At 34.2% G+C, this 24,685-nt stretch overlaps 1 protein-coding gene across 1 annotated transcript in view; it reads left to right on the plus strand.

Annotated features, from left to right (window-relative positions):
• Positions 1-498: 498 nt before the first annotated feature.
• Positions 499-24,685, plus strand: part of LOC147066482 (CD109 antigen-like) — a 40,873-nt gene continuing 16,686 nt past the window's right edge. Inside the window, exons 1-10 of the mRNA XM_085955495.1 lie at positions 499-915; positions 1,425-1,492; positions 13,056-13,242; positions 13,446-13,670; positions 15,437-15,687; positions 18,833-19,202; positions 20,267-20,458; positions 21,563-21,769; positions 22,548-22,700; positions 22,916-23,092. Coding sequence (XP_085811621.1) covers positions 913-915; positions 1,425-1,492; positions 13,056-13,242; positions 13,446-13,670; positions 15,437-15,687; positions 18,833-19,202; positions 20,267-20,458; positions 21,563-21,769; positions 22,548-22,700; positions 22,916-23,092 — 1,833 coding nt within the window. The 5' untranslated portion in view covers positions 499-912. The remainder of the gene's footprint in view (positions 916-1,424; positions 1,493-13,055; positions 13,243-13,445; positions 13,671-15,436; positions 15,688-18,832; positions 19,203-20,266; positions 20,459-21,562; positions 21,770-22,547; positions 22,701-22,915; positions 23,093-24,685) is intronic.

Raw genomic sequence — 24,685 nt, forward strand, 5'->3', positions numbered from 1 at the left:
TATATTGACCAAATCCTAACTGTCGCGTGAAAATTCAGAAGCTTCTGAACTTTTTTTCATTCATGCATGTAATTTTACAACTTGAATGATAATACCTGTTTACACGTGCATTTTTTGGATTATGGTTATTACATATTTTTTATGATCTCCTTTTCCACGTTCTATCTACGAGCCTCTAACATGCTGTATAATAACTGCTCTAATAATATATTACCCCCTTCTAATGGACGAGGGCGACATCAAATATCACCAATCTTGTCAACCCTCTACTTTCTACTGTCTATATTTTTAATAAAACCATCTCTTTCGTTAATTAGTCGAAGTAATACGCAGTAAAATCAAGTAGGGTTGGTTTGAGTTCATAAAAATATGAAATTGCGGCTTATAATTTCTTTTTTTGTATGAGTTGAATTCAGAGATTTAATTCCGTTTTTTGTTTTGAAATCATGGCGCCTCTATCTGTCACAAAGATTCGTCCCACTTCTGCCCACATTTGCCAGTATTGTTTGAGACCTCCTAGCGGCTTGTGTTTCACTATCCGATGATGCCGCAAAAACCTACACCGGACAATATTTTAATTTCCATTTTTACCATTATTTCATTAACTGTCAACAGATAAAAGTGTTCTATTAATTATTTAAATAGTCCGCGCGCTTTCTTGACGTTGTTGTGGTGGCAGTGTGATATGTTCTCAAGTGATATTTTATTATTTAGTTTGGTTAAGTTTGGTTAAGTTTGTTTGTGTTTTGTTTTTACACTAGGCTGTGTTTGCACATTTTTAAAAATAGTGCAGCCTGCCAGAATGTAGTGGTATTGATGTCGTGCATGTGCCATAATAGTGCTAGTGACCATTATTTTTATATAATATAAATTTAAATAAGTACAGAAAGGATTACGAGACATTGCTTGAAAATGGTAAATAGATTAATGCCTTATATTATTTATTATATTTCCTTTTCAAGTTTATTTCGAAAAACCTCAAAAACATCAAAAATATATTTTTTCAGTATTTTTTATTTAATATTTTTTGATTTTATCTGACAGTTTCATCTACAATTAAATTTAACCATAGCTGATTGTTACTATTATCTACCTATTTCAATACTCCAATTTATTAATCCATGACAAATTAAATTCCTTGTAATACCTACCTAATTATTATGTTATCCAATAGAATATACCCCTTCTTTTTGGTTTCTGTGTGCATCAATTTGCAACTAAGGGCTCAGACACACGATACTGCAGTTTGCGTGCTAAGACACAGGTCTTACTTGATTCCAAATGCAAACTTCAGTGTCGTGTGTCTGAGCTCTAAGAAGCTAATTTTATATGATCAACTACGCCCAATTAGATTCAATACAGAATCTTATAGTCACAAATAAATTAAGTATCTATGCTAATTTAATATCTTTTCTTTCTTTCAGAAAATGGCTCCAATGGAACTAGTCTGTTTGCTTGTTATTTTAGTAGCAATACCGTCAACTTATGCAGGGTAAGTTTATAGGACTGTAGTTACATTTTTAACCAATATTTAACATTGATTTAAGCATGTAGATACCTACGTTTAAGATCTAACTAAATATATATGATATAGTAATGTTAAAATCAGGGAACTCAGAAATAATGGGAACTGAAATACATAACGGGAAAGGTGATAGCAGGTAACCGACTCGAGTAAGGAAGAATCCGGGTTAAACTTATACACGTCGTGTCAAGAATACGTTTTACGTCGAATACTGAAAACTGCTCTTGGTTTATGCATTTACGCTCATTTAATGTTGGTGTATTACACACACTATTGCACGTGCATAATGCGTGGTTCATTTTCATAGGACACTCACACATTCAAAACCCGGCATCAACATGCGCCGTATTGAATATAGCCTATCAGAATTTTATTTATTATCTGTTCTGTGGTTAAAATACATTAACGTACGGCGTATGTAAACAGAGGGCCAGTTACTACAGTCATAAAAACGCCCCTTGTGTACCTACACATTCTTAAAATAATAACGTACCTGCAATTAAATTAAAATGTCCCCATGTGTTTATATAATATCTCTCCAAAGAGATAATTATATAATCCGCAATGATACATAGGAACTAAGGGACACGTAACATCCTTCACAAGGTCGAACCATCCAGAGGAGGATCTCCATTTTCCACACTGATCCTCGATGTTTATGCTGACAATAATTATATTAAAATTATTATTATAGCCGATGACTACGTTATCAAAAACCTGCAGAACTGGAGGTAGACTGTTAAGATCCGCCATAAATAGTGCACATTAAAGTTTTTTAGTCATACGTATTTGTTTTTATTAAACAAAGACTACAATTTACAGATGATATTGGTTAGTTTTTAAAAATCAATTAAACCCTGCCTAACCAAACCATAATCGTTTTGGTAAATTTTGGGCGATACGACAAAATATTGCACGTTTTTTTCATTTATACTTATTTGTTTTCGTTGGATTAAGAACACACAATAGGCCTAGTTTAATCCATACCATAGTTTAATCATACATAACTTCGAGTATTTTATAGATAGAAGAATATTTTTTATCGATTATGGTTTGGTAGGGCAGGGCTTAATGAATTTTAAAAAACTAACCAACACCATATTGTGTAATAAAAGAAAACAAATAAGTATTACTGAAAAAGTGTGCACTATTTTGTCAGATCGCCCATTGCATAGGTACCTAAGCTATTATGTCTTGGTTTAGGCAGGGTATAATTGAATTTTAAAAACTAACCAGCACCATCCGCAAGAAAACCAATAAGTATGACTGACAAAGTTTAATATGCACTATTTACATCGAATCTTAATAGCCTACCTCTACCCCTCGCCACGGGTGTTTCCTTATTGTTACACATTTTTAAATATTTAATTATTACTCTGGTTGAACACTTAATGCAATGACATTAATTAATATGACTTTAATATGTCATTGACTTAATGCATTAATATTTCATTTTGATCGGACGAAATAAAAATTAACAATTAGTAAGCATCCGTATTATTTCTAACGGCAAAATTAGGTATTATAATTACTTTAATAGCAAAGAGGTTTTTAATTCAAGGTGCTTCCTGTATAATATTATTGTAGAGTTGCAATATAAATAAAATAGTCCGATACAATCTGTCTCATAAGACCTTAACACTTTGATAATAAAATAATGTGAAGCTTTTAATAAGTCAATGTCAGTGGTTGGCTATTCTTAGAAAATGTAACTAATGACATTACATATGACTAATACTTCTTTGAGCACACATCTGATATAATCTGACGCATACAATATGACAGCCTGCTTTACCATGAATATTTGAATCATTCACTCTTCATGAATAAAAAATTATTCTAATTCTAATTCTAATTTCAAATACAAATTTATTTATTTTACATATAGCGAAATTTATAATAGTTATAAATTCAAGAGATTCACAACATGACATAGAAAAAATATGTGTTGCCCAATGTTTAGTTAATCAGTGGCGAAGGGTGGAGGTAGGCTGTTACGATCCGATATAAATAGTGCACAATAAACTTTATCAGTAATACGTATTTGTTTTCATTAAACTAAGCCTACAATTATTTACAGATGGTGTTGGTTAGATTTTTTAAATTCAATTACATAATATTAATACTTTCGACCGAAGGTACCTACTTGATGGAATTTGAATTTAAATTCTGATGGATTCAAGCTCTGTACTATTCCATTTAAGTCGTTTTTTGCGACCCGGGTTTCGCCTTTCGGCATCTTCAGGCGTCGTGTACACTCACCAAAGGCAAATACACACTGACAATGAACAATACACTGGACAGCATATTATTATAATAAATCGTCAAACCTAATAATAGGTCAAAATTCTTTATAACAATAAAAATACTACACTCAAGAGGTGTAAATCGTCAATTCTAAGAAAAAATAATTAATCGAGTTAACTAATGAGATATTAGTCTTTAATAATACTCTTACAAGGTGCCTACTTTTAAAACATTATTTTTTAACAAAAACAAAATTATACATATAATCTCGCTTAATATAATATATAACTCCTAATATAATATATATATATATATATATTATACAAATATACATACCTAAATTCTCATCCATAGACTCTCATACAAACATATATAAATTTTGTGTCAATACAATTGACCATAATATATAGTCTCATATGTAATACATCATATAGGATATAACAAAGGGCTACTAGGAAAGCTAAGTTGATCGTTCAGTATAGGTAAGCTTTGCAACTGTGCTCTATTTATTTCTAATATTTCTTGGTAGAATAATTTATAATCACCCGTATGACTGTGAAGTAGTTTGACATTGAAAAGGGTGCAAAACTACTTCATCACGTTATGTAATGCGACTTTTTTTATTATTTGAGCAAATTCGTGATGTGTGTTTATCTCAAATATCTGATCTACCCGCCACGCCGGGCTCCCCTGCGCCCGAACCCCTAAGCTAGAGCCCTGTCAGCCCCCCTTGTGGGTTTGAACTATCAAAAGGTGCTATGTTTTAACAGGACCTCTCTTGGCTGTGTTAACCTTTAGAGAAAGATATACAGCTTTGACACTTTATTTATGCTAACTTATTGTAACAATAATTATAATACCTCAATACATAATTATGTTAAAATACCCTCGATAGTCGCCGATAGCAGCCTTGTGTATAGAATAGATGCGCTGATATGCATTACTCCTAAAGATTTGAACAAAATATGCTGTCTTTTTCATTACTTTATCTGCCGCATGTGACCAGTGCATGGTGTGTCAACCCCTGTGGGACGTGACTGCGTTTTATTTATAAATAATGTATTATTTCCGATTATTTAATTAGTTAAATTAGTAATATCATACAATACAATATCCACAGACATTGAAGATGTTGGAAGGCGAATCCTGGAATACTAAACCTAAATTCCTAAACCTAATTAATCAAAGTTATGTCATTTTAAGGTTGCATAAAAAGTTTATAACAAAACGAAACAAAATTTTATAAATGTTTGTAGAAATATATGTGTACGACATTCTTATTCTTCATCTTATTAAACTTTATCAAAAAAAATAATGTAACGATTCCGAACTATAATGTCTTTTTTTCCACGAGGCGGAGCGATAGTCTCAAATATTTCACGCATCGGAGCTGTGCTCCGGTGCGTTCCAATCCATCTCGAGCGCTTATTACAAGTGAATTCCCGAGCTAAATAAAGTTTTTAACATTTTTTTTTTTTTTTTTTCCGACCATGTCCGATCCTAATAGGATCATATGGACCTCCACAGAGTAGAGGTTTGTATTAACAGATTTTGTTTTTACGAGAAATGGATGTCAGCCACTTGCTCAACCTATTAGGTCCATACCCTGACTCACACACATATTGAAAAACAATATGTGTACTTGCCAGACCCAGGATTCGAACCTGGGACCCACGGCATGATAGTCCAACGCTTATGCCGCGCGGCCACCGTGGGCGGTTATAATACTAGACTAAACATTATCTGGTTATAATACTAGAAATAATTATTCTTGTATGCCATCACAATTTATTTGCATAATGTAGGTAGCCCCACAATATAATGCAGCTTATTAACATTTATTATTATAATATATAATATTATAGGTTTAATTTAAGTATTCATTTTTGTAGGTTATAAAGGTGTATTCATTGTTGGACTTTAGACATCAACGCGTGACCAAGCGCAAAACCAGGAAACACAAAAATGAAATCTGTTCTGTGTTCAAAACCAACGGGAATGATAAAAAATAATTTAATTACCATCGTAAATTAGATTTAACAAAAATAATATGTTATGTTTTACATTTACTGCTCGATTTTTGAATTATTATTATGACACCATCATAAATTACTAGCTGTTATAAAAAATATCATGCATCCAATGACTTATATAATATGTAAATAAGTCTATAGTATCTGAAGAATAAGAGACTTATTTTTTCTTTTGACCATGTCCGATCCTAATAGGATCATATATGGGCCTCGATAATGTGGAGGCTGTATTAACAGATTTTTGTTTACTTATACGACAAATGGATGTTAGCTACCTGCTCAAACTATTAGGTTCATACTTTAACTCAAAACACAAATTGAAAAACAATATGTGTATTTGCCAGACCCAGGATTCGAGCCTGGGCTACGACATTATAAGCCGACGCGTAAGCCACTTGGCCATCAGACTTAAGTACTTAAATTGAGCCTCAAAAATTGTATTTTATGCAAACATATGGATTTCTTTCAAAAAGCAACACTACCAACATTGCAGTGAGTACCTAAGTATATTAAAAATTCACGTTTATGTCCTTACAGCATAGTTTTTCTAATCTGCTCACATGTCAACAAAACTGTGTGCTATCTACATTCCAATAAAGGTTCTTATTACAAATTGGCAGTCAGGTATATGATTTACATGTCCTTTTTGATATAAAAAGAACTATATAAGGATTCATCGTCAGGACTGGATTTACGGGTCCAGGACGATTCGGTGCCGGGACAACTGGGCGCCACGCAATCGAATGAAATTGAAAAATAAATAGACGTTCGCGATGTATTTATAGGTACGTACTTTTAAAATAAATATGTAATATTATTATTTATTATATTTGGTGAGAATTTAAATATAAACACGTAAATAATGATTTAATTGTGCGTATGTATGTTTAAGGTTCTGAAGAGTTATTTTATTTTTATATAAAGCCTCATGCATGATTATTCTCAATCCGCAATAAAAAACATTATATTAAGAGCAAAATGAATTAAAATTACTAAGTAGTAGTTAGAAACTGATTAAAATTCCTCGTCTACTCTCTGTATAAAATCATAACGAACGTCTATCTATTTCATTCAACATTGCGGCACCCAATTATCCTGACGCCCAGTTGTGCCACTCCCGGATTTACCATGGGAATATAGCACAGAGTTTTTAAATTGGTGAGGCTAGAGATTACCAAATGTTTGAAATTTTTTTCAGTACCACGCAAATTGCTATGTTGCTATATGAAAAAAAATATGTGTTACGCCAACATTGATCACCTCAATATAATATGTAGAGTGAAATAATATGCATACAATTACTTTAAAACCAATATTTGCCTACCTATCATATAAACAAACCACGTTTCTGTGAAGTTCGATTGTTTTAGCACGAAACATGTCCACATTATTTAATAAGTAATTGATCACTTCATCTTCCACTTCCACTTACAATAATTAAATCAGTGACGTCCCGTGGGGGGTAGACAGATTGAGCGTCGCTTGGGTGCGGCAGTTACCAAAAGGGCGGCGAATCGAGGAGAATCACTAGGTATATATAGAAATAGCTACCTAGACTTAGTAATAACGGAAATATCTTTCCATTAAAAAATTCAGCTCACTGCTTGGAAAAAAAATGTATTAATTAGGTACTAAAAAGTTTTAAAAGGATTTTCTTGTCGGGTTCGCGATGTCTAGTTTACTTCAGTTGTCTTTGAACGCCACGTTCTTGGTGAACAGCAATGACACGTGCATACCTAATTTAAAATGTATCCAAATATGTTTGCCACTCACTAGTTTTGGAAGTTGTCAAGTGTATTTTTAAATGTACCAATCTGAAACCATAGACTCGCAATATTGTCTATTGAAGCAGAGATGGCATTTAGTGGTATATAATATATTGTTAGTAATGTACAACACATTTCTTAGATATTGCAGTCATGAAAGGATGATATGAAGTACTGCATAAAAAATGTGGTGGCATTTTGGCTATGCCTAGGGGCGGCATTCTGTCTAGGGACGTCACTGAATTAAATGCAAGTGTCCAATTGAAACTTCCAGAACCAATAATAATTATTGTGCATTGTATTCAGTCTAAAATGTAATGTGCCTACGTTTAATAGGTTTACAATAAGTTCTTAATCCTTATTGTTTTTAAGAAAACAATAGCATGTCGTTTACGCCTCAGAATTAATTAATATTTTCCCACAAGCGGTAAATATAAAGACACACGATCCTAATAAAATAAACAGTAACGTTTCGTTGTCGCCCGTGTTTCGCTATGACATAATCCATGACAAGTATTTCTTTTTATAACAGGTAGGTAAATAATTATAATGCGTGGGACACGAAATGTTTCTTTCCGACCAACTGGGCCGCTCATACATAAACATATTTCATTACTTGCATAGGAATGTGGAAATTTCAAGAGAATTTTCGATTTAACAAAACCTCCGGAAAAGATAAGGTCACTAGAAAACTGTATCTATTGGATTTTTATAAGGTGGCATTTCTTTACTGCAGATGTATACTGGTTTACATATTAGTATTATTTTATATATCACACCCACAGTGACGTCCCGTGGCAGTAGGCAGATTGAGCATCGCTCGGGGGCGGCAGTTACTGGAAGGGCGGCACATCGAGAAGAATCATTTGGTATAGTTATAGAAGTAGCAACCTAAACTTAGTAATAACGAAAATATATTTTCATTAAAAAAATCAGCCCACTGGTTGGAAATAAAATGTATTAATTAACATACAAGGTTTAACAGGACTGCATTTTTTGTCGGGTTCACGATATCTAGTTTACTTCCGTTGCCCTTCGACGTTATTGGTGACCAGAAATCGATTTAATTATGCCAAAATCTTTGTATAGCAAAAATGACATGTAAGAAGCCATAGTTTTACCGACGTCAAAAAATGAGGAAAAATATGTATAGATTTAATTTTGTATGTTTGGTATATAATATTTTGTTAGTAATGTATTTATACAACACATTTCTTCGATATTGGAGTCATGAAAAAATGATAAAAAATACTATATAAAGAATGGGGCGGCATTTTGTCTAGGGACGTCACTGCACACCCACGATGGCCGCGCGGCTTAAGGGTCGGACTATAGCGTCGTAAGTCCGAGGTTCGAATCCTGGGTCTGGCAAGTACACAATATATTGTTTTACAATTTGTGTATGAGTCAGAGTGTGGACCTAATAGGTTGATCGAGTGACTGACATCCATTTCTCGTAAAAACAAAATCTGTTAATAGGTACAAACCTCCACGCTGTGGAGGCCCATACGATCTTATTAGAATCGGACATGGTCTATACTCTATATAATTATTTTATGGGTTCCATATCACAACATGAAAAACAGACCAGCGATAATTAGAACTATGACCAGTGTTACAAACTGTCGTTGACAAAAACATGCCAGACGGGGTACGAAAACAAGCTATTTGGCAGGGAAAAAACGCTAGATTTTGTGAAAATAATATTGCAAGTAAATTTGCTTATTCTACCGAGAACGAAGTCAATACCTACATGTCCTTTCGCGTGTCGAAAAAAGTGCAAAAATCGAAATGATGTCTATAGGGTGTAAAAACCACACATTTGAGCAGAAATATATTTATCAAACTGGTGTCACATACATACCTAAGCACACATTAAAGTATATGATACCATTTCACAATAATGTCATGAATGCTCCTATTGTTTCAAGTGTTAAATTATGTTGCTTTATTTCTCGCGATACTACAATAGGTACCGTACCTACAAGTAGGTATCTGATAGTCAGAAATTTGATGCGCATGAAAATAAATAAACAAAATATCTAGCGTTTTTCATTTTCGGAAGCATCAAAAAATGATAGTAAAAACGACACAAGCCAGATGCGTTTTTTGCAAACTAGATGCCTATCGAAAAAAATACTAAGTCCGCCAAGAAGACGCTAAATTGGCGACGCTGACTTATGACCTTTCAGGAAAAATACAACATTTAATATTGAAACTGTCGTATCTCTATTTATTATGTTGTATAGATTTTTAATTATACAGGTTTTCAATACACCGTTAAAAATCAAATTATATAATTTCTGCATTCCTAATCGCTGGAAAGCCTTAATTAAACGGGACTCAACTCGCGTGTTGCCGGCAAGGAAGGTATAATAGTCGTGAGCAATCTAATATGTTCAACATGTTGTGTTATTATAAATCTATACTTTTAATTCGTATAACTTTGTATGGGATTCTAAATACTAGTCTTATAGTCTTATAATTTTATTTCAATTTATTTATTTTTAACATATTGTGGACATTCGAAATTATATGTTTAAGACGTTCACAACATGACATTTAGAAACAAAGAAATATAAAACAGTATTAGATAAAAAAAGAGATAGATCAGTATAGAGATAGATAGTAAGTTATTAAACAGTAGAAATGTGTACATACAAAAAAATAAATTAGATAGGTACAAGGAAGTACACCGGATGAGTTAAGCAGACCCTATTTTAAGAATTTATAAAACAACGTCCACCTATACTCGTCCTCCCGTAGGTGGAATATATCAACACCCGAAGCAATTTCGTTGAAGATAGTTATCGCCCTCCCAATTGGCATTACCAGTGGCAGGTTGGTTCTGCACCTTGGGAGCATAAACAACTGATGTTCTCTATTTCTAAGATAGTTATCAGGGAAACACAGGTCAACACTGCCCAGAATGGCAGAGTTCTCATTTATACCTCGTATAAGTCGAAAAAAATACGTAGCTAAATAAAGAATTCGGTACTGCTCGGTTATACGGAATACAGCGGAAAACGCACTTTGAAAATAGCCGATAAACTGGATTATTTGTTAGTTTGGGTTAGTTTAGGTTAGATGAGGTTGGGTTAGGTTAGGTTAGGTTTGGTTAGGTTAACCTAACAAATAATCCAGTTTATCGGCTATTTTGGACATGCGTTTTCCGCTGTATTCCGTATAACCGAACAGTACCAAGATTTCTTCTAAATTGCAGACTGCAGTATGTAAGCATGCCTAAGAGAAAGTCAGTTGGATAAAGCCACGGATAGTATTCATACAACCTCAAGTAAAGGAGTCTCAAGAATTTCTTCTGAACCCTCTCCACCATAAGGCCATACTTCAACTGATGCGGTGCCCAATAAATAGACCCACTCTCAAGTCTGCTTCGAACTAAAGAATTAAATAAAAGTTTTAATACCGTAACATCCAATTATCTACCGACATCCGATTATCTTATAAATAAATCATCCAGATGTTAGGCTCAATCGGTCCAATCGCCCTATAAGACTCACAAATGCTAAACGCTAGGTATAGTCAAACAAGAACTTCTTGTCCACGTGTTAAAACAGTACAGCTAATCGCATTTCCGTTTTTAAATGAGGAACGCCCTGAAATTTATCATTTCATTTTACGCTCCAGTGGTGTACGGACCCTATCAATTTACGTAATTTGAAACTTTTTATAATAAAATATGTCTAAAACGATTAGGAGTGATGTTAGAATGATTATTAGTAAACTTTTGGTTTATTGCGAAGAAGAAAAAACGTCGCATCTAAAAGTAGAGCTGATACATTATTTAAACACGTTTCTAGCACGTGTTGCCACCATGACAGGTACGTCACTGATAAGTCTTCTAAATGCAACTACAGCGACTTCCTGTTATCACCGATTTCTTACATGTTGGTACTAATATTTTTGTTAGATCGTCTTCTACTCTGTTATATAAAAAAGATATGCTAAAATATCAAGGGCTATTATGTTCTTTTTCTGTTAAGATTAATTCATTTAAAATTTAGTAATTTCGCTTAGGTACTTCTCGTATACCCAGGAACTTAAAATTTTATACACGGGTGGATGATAATGCGGTGACGATACATTTTAATAAAATTTAGGGATGGTCCCATTAACAAACTTGGCGTTTCCATACCAACGTTTTTGTTAATTTTTGTATCGATGTGAAACATTCACTAATAGATTCTTTATTAACGGTTTCCTGATAGAAATTTAAATATTTATCGTCTATATACTTTTCGAAATAATGGAACTAAAATTAAGCATAAAAAGGTTTGCTATCGTTGTAGTATGTAAATACGTAGGCAGATACTTAATTATTTATATACACTATGTTTAGAAACACTTTACAATAAAATAATAAGAAACAGGAAGAAATATTCTCATAATAGTTGGAAGATAGTAATGTAAATGGACCCAACTAAATCGGTTCGGATATTAAATGAATTCCACTTACATAAGAGTATTTTAGGCGGGAGCTTTTAATACTTTTTAAAAAAGTTGATAGGTACATATATTTAATTTATTTCACAGACAAATAATTAATAAAATATAATTCCTTTTACAATAAACACTTAAATTTTTACCACCAACGCACGAAGTAAAAATAATAATAATATCAATGGTTTATTTTTTTTATCCACATGCACATTTAAGTACCTATATGTTTGTGAGGATGTGCGATAGCCCTCTTAATGTTAGTTGCAGGACTTTTGTTATACTTTGACTAATATTTGGTTGGTTTAAAATAATTATAGATCAATTCCATCAAAAAGGATACTGAGATATTTGGACGTAAAGTTAAAACTCCTTTTGTAAAATTCAGGAGGGTTTTCACTATACTTACCATATTTTAATAGTACATTGATCAATTTAAATAAATAGTCGAAACATAAAGTATATTCAGGCTTTATTAATATTAGCAAATACCTCTTTATACTGCTGAAGGAACTGTCAAAATGGACATGATTCGCATTCAATTTGATGTCTTATCAATACCACTGTACGAAAACATCTTGACTACGCTTCCAGGCGCTGTTGTTTACTAAATGGGAGGAGCTTATTAGTTTATAATGGAAATGCGGTTAAAAATGGGCGGAGCATGTTAGTTCACAGTTTTAACACGACGTATTGTCATTTATGCGGAAAATTGTAGAGCTACTACGAGTGTGATATTAACACACAATATAGAAGTCTGTTTAACTAGTCACTGAAACAAAAAACAAATTTTATGAAAATTGGACTTAATTATTGTGAGCCACCCAATACTCAATTTGTGATTTAATAATTATTGTGTGACTGGTTTCTGGACTGTGTGACTGGATCCTTTTATATTTCGTGAATTACGACTTTATTATATTTTAATAATGATAATTATATTCTCAACATGGTTAAAACATGTAATTCGTAATATTCGCCAACACTGACTCCCATGAATTATTTTGTTTTTACTTTGGTTTCCAGGCAGTATACAGTCGTCGCTGGACAGTCTATCCGGCCGATGAGCGAGTTCCGAGCGGCTGTGACGAGATCCAAGAACGGTGCCGAGGATGGAGGAGGCGCCGTACTCCTCGAGGTCCTCGGGAGAGGCTTCCGGGAGGCTCAGCAGCTGACACTACAGCCTGGGTCGACGACGGTTGCTACTTTCAAGGTATGTACTAAAGAAAAATAATCTTACTAAATCCGGCAAAGAGGTTGGTTGGACAACCTAGTGCGATATTTCAAATATCTAATCTACAAAGCTTTCATTATTTTGTCTATGGCCTTTCTATGCTATTCTTATTTTAAAATACTGTTGATTAAATTTTAACCGTTTAAAATAAATGAAATCTGTATTATAATTTTCTTCTCCAGATTGGTGCCTTGAACCCGGGGTCTTACAACCTGACTGTCCGGTCGACAGCGGGCCGAGAGTTTCAAGCGTCTGCCCCCCTCCACTACGAAAATAAAACCTACTGCGTTTTCGTCCACACGGACAAAACTGTCTACAAACCTGGAGAAATGCTTCTCTTCAGGTTGCTTCTCCTCAACATGTATCTGAAACCACTGCCAGATGTTCGACCACAGTTGACACTCAAGGTAACTAACACATTGATTTTGAAAAATGGTTTTATTCAGCACTTGAAATAGAAAATTTGACTAATTTTCAAAAAAATGTAAGGGTCATGTGGCTAGCTCGGGGTGTTGGTGGAACCCGGGATTCACAAAAATTAAACTAAATTGCTATCTGTTTCATGATAGTATTAAATGAAACTCGTTTTATTTTGGTTGATTTATATTCTTAGATTACTCATGTTAGTTACACTTCCAAATGTTTTATGCTCTTAATTTTATTTACGTTATTAATAATTATTATCGTCCACAACTCTTCCACTCCGTATCCCATTTTTCACTTCCATGCTCGATTTGTATTTATTTTGTTTTTCTACTCCCGAGTCGTGAGGGCCGATGTTCTCTCTTTAAATGGCGACCCTAGACTGACTTTTTTTTATCGAACAATGTTGCCATCCTTCCCTTACATACTCCTTATTATTCTTATTATTAAATTCCTTTGGCTTTCGTCTCTTTTATTCGGCAAATCACATTCTTCTCTGACATGCTATTATTATAATTAGATACAATTCTTACATGCTAAGTACATGTTGAACATTTTGACAGTTAATCAAGAAATTTCGGACGTACGTACGCCTATTGTTGACTAGGAGGTCAGGTGACATGGTTATACCTAATAATTACGTAATTTAGACTATCGGGAGAGGCCCAATAATTATGGGTTACACCCAGTACCTATCTTAGCTGAATAAATACAATAAAAGTCCTTAAATTTCTATATCAACTTGAATAATTTAGAGCTATCACATATTATCAGCGCCGCAAGCAAACATCTAAGTACCTTTTTTTTCTTTTACTGTTTTCTATCCCTAAAAATATGCCACTCCCAATGAGTACATGATTTATCTACACTCACTACGACATCGCTAGTTTTTTTGTACCTACCTACTTATAAATGTAGTAATTTTTACGATCGTTTTCTTAGCGTTTTAGTACATAAAAGTTTAAAAGAAATAACCGTACATAAATAAATTATAGTTAAATTTAATTATTTATATTATGTATTAAAAATCCATGAATCACAGCACAATTTTTTAAATATTTCGAGCCTTATCGATCATCTCTATCGGCGCGCCGCTCCGGTTCATTTCGAGCACTGATGGTATTTCAATTTACAATATCTATAATATTGTATAACAAAGATGTTGATAATAAACTTTTCTTATGTGGGTTTTATATTCGAAAGTGAAAGAGTAAACATTAAGTGTCAATTTCTAACATTATAGGAAAACGATTAGAAATAAGAATTTAATTGGTCTAAGAACTACCTTCATTGTAACTTCGTCACAAAATAACTCTTGCTAACACACTTTTCGGACGCCGAAGATGACATTCTAAAGTTCTAAACCAAGGATAGGGATCATTCTACTATGCGTGTTTTAAGTTTTTTTTTCCGTTTTTTCCGTCAAACCATTATTTCTCCGCCCATAATTATAGTTGAGAACGCCAAATATTTTTTATCTGTCGACATTTGAGTCACCTTAATTTGTGAGTTCGGAAATGGGGAATATTTTAGGAAAACAAGTCTTTTTACTGGGTGCCAAAACTGTAAATAATGATATTTAAATTAAGAAACAATCAATTATTGTCGTTTTAATCATTTCAACTATCGGGTCCATAGAGTTATATTGGACCTCGTGATCAGTTACCAATTTACCACTGATTCGTAAGTAGAATCTAGATTACTTATAAATTAATTGTATCAATTTCAACCTTGATCCCATATCTTACAGGATGGCAATGGAAATATCATCAGGCAGTGGACAAGCGTCCCGCTGTCGAAAGGCGTGTTCAGCGGCGAGGTCCAGATCGCTGATTTCCCAACCCTCGGAGACTGGACCTTCGAGACGGAGGTGCAGGGCCAGCTGTACGTCAAGAAGATCCTCGTCGCCGACTTCGTCCTGCCCAAGTTCAACCTGAACATCGACGCTCCGAAGCACATCTACCTGAGCGACGGAAGATTCACGGTCACCGTGACAGCCGAGTAAGTTTTACGGCATTTTTTCTGGATTTATCTCATTTTGTTTGACAATGGCGACAGTCACGTAGCTCTGCGGTTTCAATTTCAAATTTGATTTTTCGGAGCAAAAAATCTGTCGAAATAAAGTTTCATATTTTGTGCAATAATATCGCTCGATCTATTTTATTTTTTTTGTTTGAATTATACCATTTTCTACCGATCAAACAAAGTGTTTAAATTTATGATGGCTTCTAACTTCTAACCGTTTCTAATTTGGATAGATTGGGTAGGCAAGGTACCTATGTATTTGCAAAGCCAATAGATAATATTTTTATATTATCGTGGGCGTACAGGCAGAAGTCACTTACTCCAGTTTTGACGAAATTGAGATTTTAATGTCATTATATAGAAAAAGTAAGAACCCCTCTACGGGTGAAGGCCTCCTCCAAAGAGTCCCACTGGACTCTGTTTTTGGCTATTTGTAGCCAATTTGGGCCCGCTGTCTTTATGATGTCGTCTTGCCATCTCGCATGGGGTCTTCCTCTATAGCGTTTCCCGTTTGGGCCGTTCCATGAAGTAATTATTTATACTTTTATTTACACAAAAATATAAAAAAATGAATAATAAGTAATATTATATAAACTAGAAAATAAGTAGATAATACAATCATAGATAGATATATATACATAATAGATATATTCATTGGTTATATATATATGCATTAGATATAGGCTTTTTTATTTTATTTATTTTATTATATAGAAAAAGTAATGCTGCCTGACTGGCAGAAGTCACGATTTAAGATTATTGAACATATAAAAAAAATAAAAGTAATGAATAACTCAAAAAATAAAGATTTTACAACCATTTTAAAAATACCAAAAACACAAAACATTGATTATCTCAGAACTGTGTATTTGGAGTAAGTGACTTCTGCCTGTACGCCCACGTTATGTACCTACAATAAATTGATGCGAAATCATCCGTAATGCGCGACCGAGGCAAATGACAATCATAATAATGTTTCAAATAGGTAATTATTTTTCTCGTATTAAGTCTAAACTAAACTCAGTTTTTCGTAGTGGGGACAACTATAGGTTGCAGTGGCGAAGGGTGGAGAGCTGTTAAGATCTAACATAAATAATGCACACTAAACTTTGACCGTCAAACGTATTTGTTTTCATTGAACTAAGACTGCAATGTGTAGTCAGTGTTTGATAGTCTTTAAAAGTCACCCTGCCTAATCCAAGACCATATTCGTTTATCTATAAAATATCTAAAATTATGCCATTAAAGATTGATGAATATTTTTTATCGGTTATGGTTTGGTTTAGCCAGTGGTTAATAATGAATTTAAAAAAAAAACTAAGCAACACAATCTGTAATAATAATGTATTCTTAATTCAATAAAAACAAATCCTAAGTATCACTGAAAAAGTGTGCACTATTTTTGTCGGATCGCCCATAGAAAACTACTACAGTTTAGGCTAGGCAGGGTTTAGTTGAATTTTAAAAACTAACCATCACCGCCTGCAAATAATTGTATTCTTAGTTCAATGAAAATAAATAAGTTTAGTGAGCACTATTTCTGTCGGATCTTAACAGCCTACCTCCACCCCTCGCCACTGATAGATTGTTTAGGCAGGGTTCGGTTGAATTTTAAAAACTAACCAGCACCGTCTGCAAATATCTGCAAATAATTGTATTCTTAGTTCAATGAAAATAATTACAAGATAAAAAGAACTTTTTATACACAACGTTTTTAAATATTCTGTTGAATCATATAAACTTGACTTGACTAGCTTAAACGATTAAAAAATTTGTACTTGATAGAAATAATACTGAAATGTCATTTTGACATTTCAAATTGATTTCCATAGTAACGCACGTATATATTAATAATTTAGTTGCTAGGACCCCAGACCCCTAGCAACCAATAATAGTGGATTGGGTTACGGATTTCTTCCGAAATAACTTTTCATACAAAACAGAATTAACTGAAAATGAATTCAATTCTACTTAAAGATGGCTAAAAGTATTTAAAAAATGCATTGGCATCGTGTTCTGATATATTCTAAAAGTTTCAAATGTCTAGCTAGTCGGGAAGTTAGTTAAAAATCGATTGCAAGATTTGTACCGGATAAACAACCACCGGACAAATAAGAATACGACCTAATAAAAACGTTGTAATAATGTCAGATCTTAACAGCCTACCGCCACTCTTCGCCACTGATAGATTGTAATGATTTCATTTTCGAGCTTGGTGTTTTAGTAATGTTTTTAAAATTAGGTATAAAGTTTTCGATCGAACGAACGAAAAGTTGTGGCAGAGAAATACTCGTTGATACATTGGTGGAGTTTTTAATAGGTACTTAATTCTCTTTGGGTTGACTTGCTTCGACAGTGTAATTACGCTATCATGTTCGCAAATGAGACACTATTGCTGGTAATAATGTATCCAGCGAATTAATTTCTAAATTAAAAAACAAAATAATTACCTATATCAACCTGGTGGCACGTTTAGCAGTGAACTGTAATTTTGAAGTAATGGTGGATGGATGGATTACGAATCTAGGGGATGGGGGTTTACACAGGATGCCAGACACCGACCTTTATATTGAAAGTGTGTGTGTGTAGGCACTCACGCACTGGTAAACGGATGGTATATTGTGATGGATGATATATATGAGGTTGACGAATGAAGATGATAAGTTCAGGATGGATGATATAGACGCGACGTACACTCAAACCGTAACAGATTTAGTGCAACGAAGGTCGAACAGAAACGTTTTGAGTCATTCTGTAGTTAACGACGGCTAAGCTATTAACAAACTCGCACATGACCGCTTTCTTGATGTCACTCGAGCTAACTGAATGTTATTTGCATCACGGTCTATCATGACCCGTGACTGCCGGTGACTTGGAATTGTGACAATAATACTGAGATTTGAGGGAGGTGGTAAGAAAGGAATGAATGCGACCACAATCGGCCCAACCAAACCAAAATAAATACCTATATAATTAAATATTATTAATACGATAAAATGTGTTTAAGAAACATACAATTAGAACTTTTGATATGTACTTTGTTTGATATAATTTCTGAGTTTTTCTTTGTGTCAATGTTATCATCACCTACTCCAGCTTGATCGTTTATGTCACTCCTCAGACAATTCAGCGGTCAAGACGTAACCGGCGAGTTGACAGTGACAGCGTACCCCGTCTTCTACTCGGGTGTAATCCAGCCAATCTTCCAAGCCCCCTCAAGGAAGGTGCTGAACATCGAAGGCAAGACCAGCGTGGATATCGGAATCGCGTCAGACCTCGGCTTGGAGGCGGGCGCCGCTGCAGTCGGAGCTGGTAATAGCGGCAATGGCGCCGGACCCTGGAGACGAGTGGTGGTCGAGGCTGCCGTGGAGGAGGCGCTCACAGGACGAAGGCACAACGTCTCCACGCTACTTCTGCTGCACCGCAATAGGCAAGACTTGAAATACGATGCTCCTCCGTTCTACAAAGCCCTTCTACCCTACACTCTTCAGGTATGTTGGTATATTGTGTTCTCGGGGTGTTTTTTTATTTAGTATCTAGGTACTTATTTACTTATTTATTTTACCTTCTTTGTCATACTTATAATATCCTCTATCGGAGGTCGGCCACCTAAGGACAATTTTCGCTATGTCGTCTGTCGGTGGAGCTGCACTCGTATTAATCATACATGATCTGAAGCAACAAAATGTGACATTATTTTCTGCTACGTATAGTGTATGTCCTATCTATTTTTGTGACGGTGTGACATACAGACAACAGTTTTCAAGGGGCTGCGAAATAAGTACCTACCTAAACAAATATGGAAACTGGAGAGGATTGACGGGGGAGTTAGTGGAGGGTACTTGTGGACGAGGCAAATCCCCCCCGGAGTTGGAAATCTCCGATCTATGACTCACAAAAAATCAGAAAAGTATTCTTTCAAAGTCTCAATAATATACTTATGGGTCATTTTCTAGCATAATAAAGACATAATACCAGGGCTTGTAATGGTCCGGAGCGCCGTTCCAGTTCATTAAATTCCCAAAATTATCATTCCGTCTCGTGGAAAAAATAATTTAACTATCTGAGCAAGATAGGCCATTTAACAAAAAATCTAACACTCATTTTTATAAAATATGCTTAAAATTAGATTAATAACTATGTTAATATTTTCTGAAAATTATATAGCACTCTGGTTCATAAAATGTTCCATTTCGAGCGCTGCATAATACATTTCTGCAAACATGTCCATCTGTAGTATGGCAAAGAGTGTCAAGAAATAAGAAAAAACTATAAAATTTCAAATGTCAATTTTCATCATAAATTTGTTCCAAAAAATTCGCCTGTGGTGCAATTATGTTTCTTGTTATGCGGATAACATATTCTGTATTTCCATTAAAAGATATATGAGTATTTTTATATGTTGGCATCGGGGTGGCAAACACCCTTGGCACGGTTTTCTTGAATGACGAGCTGGAAAATCCTAATATGGCCTAAGTATTTTAGTTTTCTGGTTTGAAATTAAATACAGTGTATCTTCTGAATAAATACTAATGTTAGTTTGTGATTTATCCAGGTGAAAGTGTCCGATTGGGAAGATACCGGATCAAAAGATCTGGGAGCGGTGATGGTGAAATACAGCTTCTCAGGAGAAGGAGAAAAAATTGACAAAATGGTAGAATCTGAACACGCCCTGAATGCCGATGGAAATCTTATGTATACTTTCTATCCGGACCCTGTCAGTAACCAATCAACGATGAATATTGAGGTAAGTGGGTTTGTGTCCTTGCTATTAGAGACATCTGTAGTGAAATAGTTAAAGATGTATTACAATTATTTTTCAATGTTGCAAGTGTGCTTAAATTTTTTGTTTTGCGTAATTTACTATTCAAAATTATTACATACATATTATAGTTTATTACCCTCCATATGTATACTTAACAAATATAGTATGGCATCTCAATATGACATTATCTTTGGACGTAGCAATTACTGATGGATAAGTATCATATAGCATGTTGTCCGTCCTATAACGATAATTTAAGCATTACAACAATGACCGAAAATATAATTTTATACGAACACCCATGTTGAAGTAAATAATATAATTATTATACAACACATTTTGCCATAGCAAATTGACTTTGCAGGACAATTAATGTTGACTCTTGAGTTATCGTAGAAGATAAATTATTAATTCTGATAAGCTATTTACTATAAATAGGTAGTCAGTTAGCTAAATCAGACATGCTGTCCCTATTTTTTACGAATCGACAGCTTAATCTCCAAATCAGCTAGCTGCACTTTTGACCAAAAATTATATTTTGATGGCATTTTGTTATAAATCATGTTTTTTATGCTCACACAAAATTCCAAGCTCCTAAACCTATAAATAAATGCATTATTGTTCTTCAAACAAAACAGCAGACTGCAGGTGCCAAATTTCCAATATTGTAAATGGAACAACTCCACTCTTTATTTATAATTTTTCCTTTATAATAAAGAAGCTAAAATAGTGTATTAATTAATTCATAGTGCAGTTTTTTTGGTATTGTTAAATTCCGCTCAAGTTTTTTCTATTTCCTGAACAATTTTCCCAAAAGGAGTTAGCCGGTTTGTAGATTAAGCAGTCAATATATAACATTGTGTCTATGTATTGTTGATGTATGTAACATGAATGCACAAGAACACTACAAATAAAAAGTAAAAGCCGCTAAAATTAAAATACCACTGATGCTTCTAAAATGTTTTTAACATTCAGCATCTTTGAATCTAATACTGATCATATTGCAGATTTACTAACTAATACTTACTTACTAATTAACTAAGGAAATAAAAAAAAAATATTGATTACCTATATAATATCCTATAGATAGCCTACAAAGAGCTCAAGCACAAGATTATGGGGATCGTGGCAGCGTACTCCTCGAGTGAGAACTTCATCCAGGCGAGTCTTCTGACCAGTACGCCGGTGGTAGGCAACGAAGTGCACTTCCGAGTGAACTGCACCGAACCACTTCGATCCTTCACATATCATATCCTCGGACGGGGAGAGATCATCTTTGCAAAGACAGTTCCGGTAAAACATGACATTAATATTATATACTTAATATTTTTAAGTGAAACTTTTTAAACACGATACAGCTAAATCGCTAGTAGAGTAAAACTCACTCTGTGAAACAAAGTGTCATGAAAAATGATTTTAGTGCGCCGAAGCATTTTCTCGATCAAAACTCAAGAATACTGTTAGAAATTTTTGACTATTCACGCATGTGCAATGCAATTCACGTTACTGCCCAGTATTATGACACGCTCAGACACCAGTACCTCTAAATCTTGCCATATGAAATAATAATTTTTGTTGATTGTTCAGTTTTGCCAAATCAATCACATACCGACCGAAAGAGTATCGTGAAGAAAATGTCCCAATCCACCTACGAATAAAAAAACTCTTAAAAGTGGGTTACAGATAACGTGTCCAAGAATGGAGAGCAAAGCAAAATTCATTGGAAGCTCTTGTACATCATAACCTACAAAGTACAAGTAATTATGTGAAACCAACTAGCAATGATGCGTATATGAGTCATTTTTCATTCAAAAAGTACCAGCAACATTGCCGTAGAAAAGTTTCATTTCAGCACATGTGCTTGCCACATACACACTCTTCTATTTATTGGCTCTGCAATCCATTGTGGATCTTAACAAGCCTCCAAGGAGGCTTCTTAATTTATGAGAAAATTTTGTCCAAAATCTTTTAAAAAGTCTTTTACACCATGTTAAATCTCAAAAGATCTTTTTATAACGGTGGGTTATAAGTTATAAGGTATCTTGAGCTAATTTTTATTATTGTTTGTCAGGTTGCTCCTGCTAGGCGAGTAGAAGATTTCAGGTTCCAAGCCACGCAAGCCATGGCACCGGAGGCGGTGCTGATCGTTTCTTATGTCACAGATTCTGGACAGTTGATTGCATCATCTCTTCGCTTCGGAGTGGAAGGTGTACTTCAAAACCATGTATGGCCATCTATCATAATATAATTAAAGAGAAATGTAAATAGTGGGGGAATAGTTTTTTAATAAATTGGCTAAAATAAAAGATCGCTCACCAACCATTTGCCAGAATAAATGTCGTATGGGTATCTATAGCTAATGGAATTGTAATAATCACCAACTGGGCCTGTCAACATCTTTTGAATACGGTCATTTTATTACTTGATTCAATACACCAGGTGGAGATCAAAATACAGCCAGAGAATCCGGAGCCGCTGGGAAACCTGGATATCAGTGTGGCTGCCGAGCCCGACTCGTACGTGGCCCTCATGGCCAATGCACCTTCGCCAGATTTCTCCATTGCCACTGACCACCACTACATGGCCGGGCAAGGAGATGGACTCACAATCGAACAGGTATTATCACATTTAAAATATCATTATTGTACAAAAGCACTACCATAATTATTTGAGATTCTATTGGCAGGGAATTGGATAGATAACTCTTACCGATAATATAAAGGTGGAAACATTAAGAACCAGTTGTACTTATGTACTCTTTCTAGAGGCAATGTTTCATGGAGCATATGAGGTAACCCATTTGACAAAACCAAGGTGGTATAATTTACCCAGCCATTAAATTATTCCAAAATCTTAAGAATATGCATATTTCTCAAAAATCGAACATAACAAAATTCCAGGAACATAACACCAAGCCATTTAAACCGATACAGTAAAACCCCGTTAATTCTAAAGCGATGTGACAGAAAATCGATAAAAATTGAATAACAAAATATACAATATGGCAAAAACACTAAAATTTTGGAAAAAAAAATCGATTTACATTTTGAATTAATCGTGTTTGTATTAACGGGGCTTTACTGTATGTAATTACATAATATGTACTTGTAATGAAAAATTGAGCCACTATAGTGAACAATTTAACCTTGAATGTGCGCAGAAGCGGTTTTGTTGTAATATGCTCAAAATACCTTGTCTTTACTTATTACTAATGCCACCTATGATGTAGAGGTGTAAGCTTGTTGGCTTATGTTGTCTATGAAAGGAAATAAAACACTTCCCTTTTCCGTCTTGATAGCCGAACACGTTATTTCTATTCTAAAAACATAAACACAATTTATCGTAAATATAACAGGTTTCGTCCAATGTATAGGAATTGGACAGGGCTAATGTGACTATTGTTAACGTTGCTATTATTGACTGTACTTACATCAAGCCTGCTGTGTCGTTTTATCTTGCTCAGTGCACTTTCGACTGTCTTATTTCATGGAGAAACTATCGAATCTCACGCTATTGTTATTATTTGTTTGAAGTTCTAGAGTGGTACCTTAATGCAATAAATGGCCACGATTGACGAGCTGGTTAAGTTAATATTTAAATAATATTTAAGCTAAGGGAAGACTTCGTCCAGCAATTAATCGATCCCAGTTAATAATGATGATTTGAAGAAGTCTGTATTCATAAATTATTACACACAAGTATTAACCAACTCTTCTCCAGAACATAATATTTTGTCCAGTTTTCAGTCCCTTGCCATCTATACACTCAACCTATGTGTCATACTAAACTAATGATTTCTGTTCATGGAAATATATATTCATGCAGTCATGACAACAGTATTATGCGAAAAGGTTTTAGGCTCTGCGATAGGAGCCTACCATATTTCATATAATTCGATATACTGACTGAGGTTACATGACGTAAACTCCATACGAAAAATATCACCATTCCTTGACAAATAATCTGATATTTATTTACGTCAAGACAGATGGTGTGCTGTGGTATATTTTTTTAAACCTTTGCGAATTGTTTTGTGATCTGTATAATACATTCCTACATTTATACGACATCCGTCGTTGGCAAATAAAATTATTTTTATTGAATATCAAGAAGGTCGGCTTTAAATAATCGCCTACTATGGATTTTTCGCCACTGGTGTATATATATACGGTATATAAACGGATATTTAAGTGAAAATATATTTCCATG

Source organism: Rhyacophila brunnea, unplaced genomic scaffold, assembly GCF_057557595.1.
Source record: "Rhyacophila brunnea isolate RB1 unplaced genomic scaffold, BYU_Rbru_1.0 scaffold_5, whole genome shotgun sequence".
In the NCBI taxonomy this organism is placed as follows: Eukaryota; Metazoa; Arthropoda; class Insecta; order Trichoptera; family Rhyacophilidae; genus Rhyacophila; species Rhyacophila brunnea.